At 46.5% G+C, this 12630-nt stretch overlaps 1 protein-coding gene across 1 annotated transcript in view; it reads right to left on the bottom strand.

Annotated features, from left to right (window-relative positions):
- Positions 1-5516, bottom strand: part of LOC146208712 (glutamate receptor ionotropic, kainate 2-like) — a 227718-nt gene extending 222202 nt beyond the window's left edge. Inside the window, exons 1-2 of the mRNA XM_084579216.1 lie at positions 5354-5516; positions 5232-5246 (exon numbers count right to left, since the gene is read on the bottom strand). Coding sequence (XP_084435342.1) covers positions 5232-5246; positions 5354-5516 — 178 coding nt within the window. The remainder of the gene's footprint in view (positions 1-5231; positions 5247-5353) is intronic.
- Between the last annotated feature and the right edge of the window lie 7114 nt (positions 5517-12630).

Here is a 12630-nt window from a genome sequence, read left to right as displayed (position 1 = left end):
TTTACCGCCCCCCCCCCTCCACACACACACATTAAGCTCAGCCTCAAAAAATACCAAACTACTAATGTATAAATAACTTATCCGGCGGCTACTAGATTATATCTTCTGTACGGAATCCCTAAAAAACAATTAATGTTACATAAATCAACTCGAGCCACTAAAAAGAAAGTAATTAGCTTCATATGCCGCACGTTTGATAGTGACTTTTGTGCCTTCTGCAGCCTCGGTTTGCAACCGCTCTCAGGCAGCCGACGTATGAAAATCCAAAAATTTTTACATTGCATTATTAATCCCTCTTTTCAGATTTCATTAGTACTAATTCCCGATTAATGTATGAATGCGCAAGCTCTGAACGTTATGAAGCGCGCAGTGATGCAGTTGTGGGCTTAAATGAGCAGGTTGGAACGATCAAGATATTTGGTGCCTTCATCCGAGATTATCCCACGCAAATTGCACAGGCAAAAGACTAAACAAAGGTTCATAATTAACACATGAGCAAAGGCATGAAGCTTAATTTAAACGTCCATACATCCCTGATATATCCACATATTCGAGGCCGACATACGCTCACTGACTTAAGAATGACACCACACTTAGCGTGTTTCTTATACGATAGAAACATTCCCTGAAATGCACTGAAGTGCTTATTACATTGAAAGTAAAAAAATAATCGAGGGATTGACCGAAGAGATCATCCTTTGTGCGCGAAGTTTACCAGCCGTTATGATTTTTATATCGCGGTACATCGAGTATTCATTCATTAATAACGTATTTTTTCTCGTCGGAAATTGAGACAACGGAAATGGTATCGGGGTGTGCTTGAATCTGTTCCATGATACCATTCTGCAGCATAACTTACAGAAGTGGCAGATACTCTGTTCCTTCCTAGCCCTGACGCAAACCTTTCATCATGCATTCTAAAATAATGAGCACCATGGTGGTCGAAACGACAGCTTTGGCCAGATGCGCCCCTCTCATGTTTTCCTATCACCGCACTAGAAAGAGCGAGGAAGCACTAATAAGTCCTAATGGTTGTTTTGCGTGCATATTTTATGCTGTGATTTTTCCTTCACACATTCAAAGCTCACTGCACCCCTTTAATCTAAGCTCGCTTCAGGCGTCCGCTTACAACTGCATTCAGCTTTCTTCTAAATCGAATAGTTTTCCCAGTGTCTTTCGAGAACTACATAAACGTTCCCGATTCTGAACTTCACAACATGTCATGGCTGAGATTTCTTGTGTATACAACTTTGTATAGAGCTGCGTCTCAAAACACATCTGTCCTTCGGCGAAAACAAGTGCCAGCGGCTCAATTTTCCTGCCAGTGGAAAATCGATCGTGTGGCTATGGGTACAAAATTGCAGAAAGAAGCCTGCTGCCAGTTGATTGATTATTCTCCCATGTCCAAAGCGCGGAGTATAGAACCTCAGGAGTTTACCTCCGTTTGTAAGGACCTTCCTCTGCTCATCTCAACTGCGTTGTCAGGCACCCAGTGGCTCCACCCTCTATCACGCCGATCGACTGGAGAGCTCGTTAAGGCTGCAAGGTCTCCCTCATGGGGATAAACGATCCCTGCTCCAGCGGATATATACTGAAGGAGTGTGACCCTTACGAATATGTATACCCTTTACTTCCTCAAGGGAACTTGTAACATTTTATGTACGTCTTGCAGGAATCGTAGACATAGGTAGCAGTGTATAAGCAGCAACAACAAAAGTTATCAATTTTATCAATTTCCAGTCAGCAGTTATCAATTTTGTAGACCTATGTTTGAACGCATCACCTATATTTTACCGTTTTGTTTTTATATTTTTGCAACACTGCCCCCAATAGTACCCTGAATGCCATCAGGGCATCGAAAATAAATAAATAAACCTTGTTCAAGACACCTTCCTGTCTCGCTATTTTCGACTGAACGCGTACGTAATGGCAGCTATGGTAGTGTTCAGCTAATAAGCTAGTGCACTGGAAAGCGGTACTTATTGCCTCACGTTCCACTTGGCAGTTGTCTATTCCATAGATAAGTGGTACTTATTGCGTCACGTGCCACTTGGTAGTAGTCTATTCCATAGATAAGTAGAGAGTACAAAGATATTCAACAGAAGAATTTGAGGTAAGCAGTCTGGGCGCGAAAGCAGCTTTACTTCGTACATTTTGATCGATTACACATCCTGGACCTCTTTTTTGTCACTTTTAGGTATTAAAATTTCTGACATATGACTACTGTAGCAAGCTCTATAAGTGGTCAGGAACAAAGCGAAAGCCCGACCGAGTGACAGCTTCCGGAAGGAACGTCGTGGACAGTCGCTCGGAGAATGCCCATGAACTGACATGTCGTTCGTGTTTCCAGTCTGCAAAATGTCTCGCAGCTTTATCGCTCCCCTACACCTGCCTGAGCCGCTTAGTGAGGGCGAAAAAGCTGTCCAGGTATCAAACATGGATCTCGATAAGGGGATCACTCGTTTCGTCACCTTCTCTGCTTACTACTACTACTCGTGTCTTCTGCCTCCGGTTTTTTTTCCTCGACTTGCAGTCGCGGCTCACCCTTCCTGATAAATTATGCTCGCTCAACTGAAGGGTGATATATACCGACACACCTGCACTGGCCGTCATTTTTTGCCCTTACAACATCCTAGGTGTTTGCGAACGTTCGTGATAGATGACGCTTTAGTAAGCCGTGTAACTCGGTGTAAATAAATGTCTGCTTGATTTAATACTGCATACCACACTAAACACAAAAGCCCTCACTTACGCCGGTTTCAGCTATTATTGGAGCAGAATCTAGGCAAGATTTTTTATTGAACCTAAGTAATATTTTTACATTCGCACCTTATCGTATTTTTTGTTTTTTCCTACGGACTCTTTGGGAAAGGAGCAAGCTGTGTACGCTTAAAGGCTCCTACGATGCGCAAAATACAATTGTACAACTCTATGGGGAGCCGGAGTGGTCAGAAAGCGAGGATTGACGGGTATCTAAAACAATATTTTATGTGTGTTCGAAAGTTCTTTCTAAGTGGAGTCACGAATGCTGCTAGCCTGTTTGTGGAGACCACTTCCATAGTACTTGAACAAACGTTAAAATATTAGGTACACAATAATACAATTTTCCTATTATATGCGCCAATAAAATATTCTTTTGTTATTATTTGTTCGTATAGCACGTCGCACGCTTGACTCTTCAATGAAGGTAGACTTCACTAAAGTTGTCCTAAATGTGTACAATTGTACATATTTGCGGGTGTAAAGCCAACTCATTTGATAACTGTCTAATCAAATAAATAAAAAATCATTTGTTTTTGCGGAGGTGTCTCCCAATGTGCCTTGTCATGCGTGAGGGGGTAGAAATGCGAGCCAGCAAATTATAGTGTAATCAATCTCATTCAAACCTAATAATAAATCTGCGCTTATCGTACTTTGATTGTAACAGCGAAATTAGCCATTTTTGATCCAATATACAACTCTCTTAGTGAGGTTTTGTCTTAAGGCACCAACTAAAATGTGAGGTTACCTTACAAATTAGGCCAGGCGTCTCTGCACACACCTTTGATAACTTCAATTTGCTGCGGCAATCAGCATTTTTCAAAGCCTTGGTTAGATCTTGGTCGGACGCCAAGTTTGTAGCGATTGAAAACTGCCACACTTTTATGCTAGCATAACCTCTGCTTTTAACGAGAGGCTTTAAAAGACATCTCACCATCTGCTTACATCCTCACAGTAAACTCGCTTTTAGGTTGCAGCAAAAAGTGTCAAAGGCGATTCGAGCGCTCGAAGCTCAGGTATGCTCTGCAGAACAGTTTTTTCCGACTGCATAAGAAAGTGCGCAGGGTATCGAAATATGAGAACCGCAAAAGCAGTCAAATTAAATCTTCTCATGGCATTGCAGCAGCTAAAAACGTGACCTGCGGTTATAAAAGGACAGAAGTAGACGACAAAGAACTTAATGAAAAGTTTGAACGTTATTGCGGTGGCGCGCATCCTCGAGGTGGTGTCCTACTCTACATGCGCTCGGGAAAGCGGCCGTACGTGTATAGTTGAGGGTATGGGCCACTACCAGTGATACCGTTATGATGATGTGTTAAATACGCCATATTTTTACCGTTTTATTTGACGTATTCGTTTGAAGAAAATAGCGTCTACGTGCCCAATAACGAAGCGCCGCATGAAATATTCCCGCCATACATAGAAGGGTAACAGCACTAATGCAAAACCAACGTAGTCCCTTTCGTACACGCACGCACGCACGCACGCACGCACGCACACACACACACACACACACACACACACACACACACACACACACACACACACACACACACACACACACACACACACACACACACACACACACACACACACACACACACACACACACACACACACACACACACACACACATACACACACACACACACACACACACACAAACAAACAAACACCGTGTATTTCTCAACCAACAGACCGCAGGTCTTGCAAACTTTCCTGAGTGCCTCAGTTTTTCTGTATATATATATATATATATATATATATATATATATATATATATATATATATATATATATATATAGAGAGAGAGAGAGAGAGAGAGAGAGAGAGGGAGAGAAAGAGAGAGAGAGATCGAAAAGCCGAGGCAATCTGGAATATTTGCGAGAACTGCGGTCCGTTGGCTGAGAGATAAACGATGTTGCTTTCAGGCAGCGTTGTTCCTGTGGAAAACGGCGCTATAAGGATAGTATCTTATTTCGCGTTCCGCATACGCTTGGAGCTCATGTCCTTGCCTCTCTTTCTCCCTCCTATTCATAACAGCCATCAGTAAATGCCCTTGTTATGCATGCTACGAAGCACTTGCTACCCCTAAGAAAAAATGAAGTAAAATGAAGTAACGATTATCGACGAACTGTTGAGAAATTAACTGCTTCGAAAATATTCTTTTGTTTCTACACAAAACCTAATTGAAAACAAACTTCCTTGTAAAAAAAAGAGAACTAACTCGATACCTCTCCTGCAGGGCTTAGCAGAGTAATGGCATCAGGCCGTGCTTGGTGCTCAGATTTACACTGATAGAAACGCATGGAATCCTCATGGGACTTCCGATCCTCCAAACTTTGTGGATGGGTGCTACCAGATGTTTAATTCCCTCGCCACTTGTCCTAATGACGCTAGATGTGAATTTAACGAAAACATTAAAAAGGCCCTGATAATTTTTTATGAGCTGCAAAAATACCTACGCATACCAGCCCCGCCTGCTCCTGAAACATAGAAAAAGAAAAAGGTGAATGTTACAGTTGTGTTGAATGTTGCTTGCATATAATTCTTAACAAATTGGGAATATGTATGCACGCCCACTCTCTTGTACCGAAGAGATGCTCCAGCTTGAACGCAGCTTGAGATTTGCGCAGTGGCATCCCTCGCAGCGAACGCCTAGAGCGTCCACCGGCTCTATACTCGGGATTCTGGAGATAAGCATTCAATGAGCACAACTGCTGCTCTTCGGCAGCGCTGTTCTTCTTTGTCAACATCACGTACAGGCACATTTTGTTGCTTATGACCGGTCTTAAGTATGCGATGCCGGGTTAACATTTGCACGCGTAAATAACGTATGCACGCACTGCCCAAAGTAACAGTTCATAAAAATTATGGTTTCCTGTTTTATTCACATCGCCACGTAATGCAGGCATGACGAACACCATGAAAGACGAAAATAGTGGCTGCTAAATGTCGGTAAGAAAAAATAGGGAACTTAGAAAGCCTTTTTGTGTTGTAGACATGACCGGAAAAAATTTTTGTATAAGAATTCATGATTGTTTACTATATAAAATAGTAGAGTTAATCTATAGGCGTAGTAATAAAGAGGTATTGAGCATTGTCAGTGTCTCTAGAAGTAAACCTAGAATCTTGGGAGACACTCAGCGACCGCCTGAGTTGACGTGAAGGCGTTCGTGCTTTGCAGACACGCATGGTGACTGCTTCCTCTATGCCAGGTAATGGCGAGGGCGCCCTTTCGAAGGTACGAGTTGTATGCGCAATCGCGTAATATTAGCAGAGGTTTAACTACTCCAAAAGAATTAAGTCGTGCTAGAGCACTCTTTTGTTCGTATTGACATGCTTTTGCTTAGGGATTTGTAATTTAGAGTCTGGTACAGAGTTTTGCTAGTGGAGTTGGTGTACATTTTGAACAAAGGAAAGGAGCAGTCGCTGTATTACTTCGCGAGGAGTAGTGTTTCTGCATCGCTTGTTGGGAGGATAATCATTATGCAAAAGAATAACGTAATATTCAACAGCCTCGCGAAGGAACAGCAGTTTACGTTAGGTAGCGAAGCACTGAAAGTGGTAAGTGAATTTGTCTATTTAGGATAAGTATGACCGCAGATTCCGACCATGAAAAGGAAACGACAAGGAGAGTAAGATTGGGATGGAGTGCATTTGGCAAACACTCGCAGATTATGACTAGCAGCTTACCGGTATCGCTCAAGAGGAAAGTATATAACAGTTGCATTTTACTTGTACTCACCTATGGGGCTGAACCATGGAGGCTAAACAAGATGGTCCTGCTAGGATTAAGGACAACGCAGTGGGCTATGGTACGAAAAATGGTAAGGGTAATGTTAAGTTTGAAGGAGCGTGGGGGATTGGGTAGAGAAATAGCTCATGTTACTGACATTCTAGTGAAAATCAAGAAGAAATGGGCCTGTGGAAGACATGTAGTGCGAAGAGAGGATAACCGATGGTCGCTTATGGTAACAAACTGAATTCCAAGGGAAGGAAAACGTAGCAGGGAGTGGCAGAAAATTAGGTGGGCGGATGATGTTAAGCAGTTCGCAGGGGTCAAGTGGATGCATCTAGCACAGGACCGGGTTAATTGAAGGATGTGGGAGAGGCCTTCCTCCTTCAGTGGGTATTACCTCTACATCTACATTTACTACCAATGCTATACAATGAGAGGTACATATGTGTATTCGGCTTGAACCCCTTTCGCAAACTAGAATTCAATTTCACCATCAGAGAGATTTCAAGTAGGAAGCCAAATGTTATGACATTACCCAGGTGCCGAGCAAGGAAGAAACGTTTCTGAGAGCTTGTTCCCAAACATTGACGGCTGAGGCACCTATAGGACCGAACGAGCTATTGTAGCGATCAAGCGAATTTTTACGATAGTGAGATGTGAAATGAACTTTCTACCATGCTGGCGGTCAGAAACTATGAAAACATTTTCAGGCTCTTTGCTGGGTTTTCCTAATAATTAAGTTTTCGAAAAGTGATGAAGTGGTGTTAGCATGGCACTGATGGCTGTATGTAGAATTCAAAAACTGTTTTTTTTTTCATGGAGTTATTCAATTATTGATAAGCTTATAGTGTTATTAATACCATTATATATCTACTTCATAACTGTCGTCTAGGATCCAGAAATATGTATGAGAGGTAGGGGCGCATGTATGAGACGAATAATATATGCCGGCGTAAATGTCGGAAATCATTGTTTTCGTTCGTGTGCCCCCACATCGTGTTTCGTGTGATTATATATATATATAACTATATATATATATGTATATATTGGCCAGCTTCTGGTCGAAACGGCGAGTCCAATACAATGTTTCTTTAAATGAAGCGTGCAATTCGCTCTATAATATATATATATATATATAGACTCGCCGTTTCGACCAGAAGCTGGCCTTCATTAAGAGTGCCAATGGAAATGATGCGGGTGGGCGAAGAGCGGAAAAGAAACTGATGGCGGAGAGGCAAAGATGAAAAGAGGGCTTAGCAGAAGGCATCTACAATGCTATTGTTGTGGTGGTTGGGGTAAAAAGCAGGTGCAGGTGGGAAATGGGAAAAGTTAAAGGAAGTGAGTCTTGACGATTGACGGTGCACAGCTATCAGCCATGCAAGTATGCACAAATTACTTAAGACAACAACTGCAGCTCAATAGTGCTGTGGATTGCATGCTCAGGGCCACCTTCAATACTTTTTCAGCAGTTGATGCCGAATGCCGTTTGCGGAGAAAATATACGATACGCAAAGGACGTCATCGAATATCCGTCCAGTTTTGTAACACGTAAACCCATTTTCGCCTAAGGCGTGGTTGTTGCTTTAAAGAATGTTGCGGTAGGCTTTCACAACCCGTTATAATATGTACAAAGCACATATAATATAAAAATATTGATCTAGCAGTTATGTTTGACGCAAAGCGCTTCGCTTCCGCGTATCAATGAATCGGTTCTCTCGGCCGTTTTGGCATGAAAACATGCATAATATCTTTTCGACAAAAACAATGACACTTGTGGTTTATTGGCTTTCTTTCTTTTGCTGGAAAATATTAGTCAGAAGCCTCTTTGCGCTCCTCCTTAAGACAGTCATCCGCCTCGCCCTGGGAACGCTACCTTGCGTCGCGCACGTATGCACGCGTGGCACCTCGGCTCCGTCAGTTTTTGACAAGAGCCACGAACCAATTCGTCAAACCCCGCAAATTTGGCATCCATCGGACGCAGCAAGTTACCCGGCACACAGGGACACCACTTCAATCCCGGTGGGCAAATTTTTCACCACTTTAGAGCGGACTTTCACTCGCGCTCGGTGGCGCCACCGCTAAGCCTAACGGCTGCGCCGGCGTGCGGCGGCAAGGAAGCCACTCCGCATCAACATGGCGAACGCCCTGCCTCAACGCGGCTACGACCCGGACGCCATGACCTGGTCGACAGTTCCTCAAGCCGGGGAACCCAATTCGGCACCATCGGACCAGCTCCGGGACTCAAATCTCCTCCGTCTCGTTGAGAGCCGCTCTCAGCGCCGGAAAGACAAGATGACGGCAGACACCAGGTTGACATCCGGCAAGTCAACCCCACCTCAGCACGACCGCGTCTCGCACACGGCCAAGGATCGCCAACCCAAGTCATCGTGGAGGCCCAGACATCTCCACAAATTCCGCCCCGACGATTTCGTCGTGATCATCAAGCCCCGAACCGCTGTGGCCATCGGGACTGTCTTCCAATGTGGTGAGCTGGGCTTAGCCTTGCGTGCCTATCTCGGCGTGCAAATGGCGTCCGAACTCAGCTTCATCGTTTCCCGCGAGCAAAATCTACTCGTTGCGAGCACCAAAACCAAATACGTGGCGGACCGTCTGCTTGGTGATTTCGCGATCAAATCAGCTCAAGGAGATGTGCCACTGCGAGGCCATCTCAAGCAAAATGGCGAAGAAATTTGCTACGGCGTCATCACTGTGGCAAATCACGAAACAGCGGAAACCCTGAAAAATGGTGTCCAGTGGAGGCATGGCACTATCTTGGAAATTCGCAAATTTGGAACATCCAATAAGGCTCGTCTTACTTTTGCCGGAAGTGTTGAAGCCACGGACGGTGACCTACAACTCAGAAATTGTCCAAGTGCAGCCCTACCTGCGCACTACCCAGCCTGCGGTGTGTGTGGCACCGTGGGCCACAGGGCAGACACATGCCCAAATCCATTTCAAGATAAGTGTGGCCTGTGTGGACTACAGGCTCCTTTTGTCGAGGGAGTGCGGGCCCCTCATGAGTGTAAGCTGAAATGTGCTGTTTGTGGTGGCGGCCATGCCACAAACTCCAGAGACTGTACCGCCAAGTACCGCCTCGACACCAATACGACTGCCCAAAAGGGCGGCAAAACTGGCGCAACGGGCAAGAAGCCACGTCAACAGGATCACGTCACCGGCGGTGACGCCACCAATTCCAAGAAGCAAGCGCCTTCAATCGGGCGTGACACCAAAGGCGACCAAGCGCCACCACCGCCCCCACACGGCGGATCGGGGAAGCAAGCCCACTCCCAACTCAAACAAGGCGAAAGCGGTGCCTGGGCAAATGCGGTCAAAAAAGGAAAACAGGTGAGCGGCTTGGGTAGGGTTGTCTCCTCCTCCCACCCCCTTCTCCTCACGCTCGCTCGGCGGCCGACGCCGAGCTTCATAACCTGGTAGCTTCTCTCCGGGTCAAAAACGAGATGCTACTTGCCAAAATTGAAGCCCTAGAAACTAAAACTGTTCCTCCCCCACAACCTGCCCCCCAAACAGAAGCCATGGAGAGCGATGCGGCGGCACCGGTGACCTCAGACTCCTCCGTGGCCATTCTTGAGGCCCGCCTTAACGCCAAATTCGAAACCCTTATCGGGACGGCAATGGAGCGTACCATTGCCAAAGTCATGGAGGCCCTTCCTACCATGATCGCTCAACATATCGCGAATCTCCCCCGCACGTCTCGCCGGGCTCATCCTCTCAAAAATGTATCCAGCCGGCCCTCAAAATTTTCGCGTCGAGAAATTGACATCGAAAATGAGGAAGATAGCTGCCCCCTCCCAGGAGCTGATATTCAGCCCCGGGTTGATGGCTCCGGGGCATCTACCTTCCCTCCTCTAACCCCAAAACCTGAACATGGCGGGACAACCTCGGTGTAAGCGTTCCCCCTTATCTAAATTGGCCTCCCTCATCACTGTAACTCAATGGAATTGCCGAGGGCTACGGTCTCGCACTAAGCGGGCCGACCTTCGGCTTTTCCTCTCAACTTTCGAGCATATGCCCGCCGTGGTGGCCCTTCAGGAGCCAGGAAGAGGCGCCACCCTAACAAACTATACGACGTTTCAGCAGGACCCCTCGTCTTGTCTATGCGTTCATAAAAATTACACAGCAAATATGGTCGACTTGAACCTTCAACTTGGCTATTTCCATGTAATAGTGACTCTCCTCCCCCTCCGCAAGCAGGACCCACCACTGCACATTCTAAATGTCTACTGCCCACCTAAATTGCCGAATGTATCATTCTCGGACCTTTTCAGCCTTGCGCTGAAAGCTGCGGGTCGGGACCCCCTCTTGATTGTGGGCGATTTTAACGCCCCCAGTCGAGGCTGGGGGTACCGCCGTGAAGAGAAACGGGGACGCAGGTTGGCGGATCTTGCGTCTACGTTGGGCCTCACTCTTCACACAGACCCCGTCCACCCAACACGTATAGGTAACTCCGTGACTCGGGATACGTGTCCGGATTTATCCTTTACCCGCAACAATCAGTATGCTGACTGGGTCAACACTGAGGAAACACTCGGTAGCGACCACAGTATACTAAACACTACAATTCGGACCAGACCATTAGCAAAACCCACAACACAGGCTCGACTCCCAGACTGGTCCAAATTTTGGAAAAATTACAACACAGCTACATCTATACTCGAGCAAGGCTACAAGTCATGGTCCGAACAATTGGTTTCTAGCCTTCGCTCAACCGAAACTAAAATTCAGCTTTCCGAGGCGGTATCAGACGTGGATAACCACCTCCTCCACCTCTGGGAAGCGCGGCATTGCCTTGTCCGCCGGTGGCGCAGACAAAAGCATAACCGTAAACTTAAGGCTCGAATTTCCGAGCTCACCCAGCAGGCGGCCGAGTATGCGGCCCAGCTCGCAGACGCCAACTGGGTGGATCGTTGCAACACGGCGGCGCGGGAGATGTCCAGCAGCAACACCTGGCGGCTCTTCCGCACTCTTATCGACCCAACGCAGACACACACAGAAACTCAGAAACATTTACAACGTGCCATACACAGCTTTCAGGGCAACACAACTCAGCTAGCGCACAAGTTGCGGGACCAATACTTGTGCACTACCCAGGACCCCTGCGGACCGGCGCACTCTTATGCAGGTTCGGAGAACGCTGAGCTGGATCAGCCGTTCCAGCTCCACGATCTGCGGGCGGCCCTGGCAAAAATGAAACATGGCACAGCCCCGGGTCGGGACAAAATTACAGTCAAATTACTAGCTAACTTACCCGACCCGGCCTACCAATCCTTATTGGATTACATCAATTCAATTTGGCTTGGGGACGCGCCACTCCCCATCGATTGGAAGAATGCTTTAGTCACTTTCATTCCAAAAGCTGGCAAGGCTATCAACACGGACAACCTTCGACCCATCTCTCTAACCTCATGTGCGGGCAAACTAATGGAGACGATGGTGCGTGACAGGTTGTCCGAGTTCATGGAAAATCAACATATCTTCGCAGACTCCATGTTTGGATTTCGCCCGTACAGGTCCGCACAGGATGTTTTGCTACAACTTAATCGGGACGTTCTTGACCCGATCGAATGCCCTCACAACGACAGGGTCATACTCGCTTTAGACTTGAAAGGAGCCTTCGACAATGTTACTCATGAGGTAATACTCACTCATCTTTCACAAACCGGTTGCGGACGCAACGCGTTCAGATACATTCGGCAATTTTTGACAGATCGCCAATCCTACATTAAAATCCAGGACACCGAACATGGCCCGTTCCAACTTGGAACCAGAGGAACACCACAGGGTGCAGTGCTGTCTCCTCTCTTATTCAATCTGGCTATGATGCACCTGCCGGCCCAGTTGGGTGCCGTCGCTGGTGTGCAGCATGCGCTGTATGCCGATGACATCACCCTGTGGGCTACGCAAGGCTCTCTTGGAGATATTGAGGCCAACCTGCAGCAAGCGGTAACCATAGTGGACCGTTATGCTCGCCGCTGCGGCCTTCAATGCCCCCCTCAAAAATCTGAATTTGTACACATACGCCCCTCACCAAAGTGTACGGCCAAAATTGAGCTCTTTTTAGAGACAGGATCAATTCCTGAACGCACAGAAGTCCGGGTACTGGGGCTCTT

Source organism: Amblyomma maculatum, chromosome 1 (assembly GCF_055883805.1).
Source record: "Amblyomma maculatum isolate TAMU_Amacu chromosome 1, ASM5588380v1, whole genome shotgun sequence".
NCBI lineage: Eukaryota > Metazoa > Arthropoda > Arachnida > Ixodida > Ixodidae > Amblyomma > Amblyomma maculatum.
The sequence above is the reverse complement of the archived record's forward strand: the minus strand, read 5'-3'. Positions and strand labels throughout refer to the sequence as shown.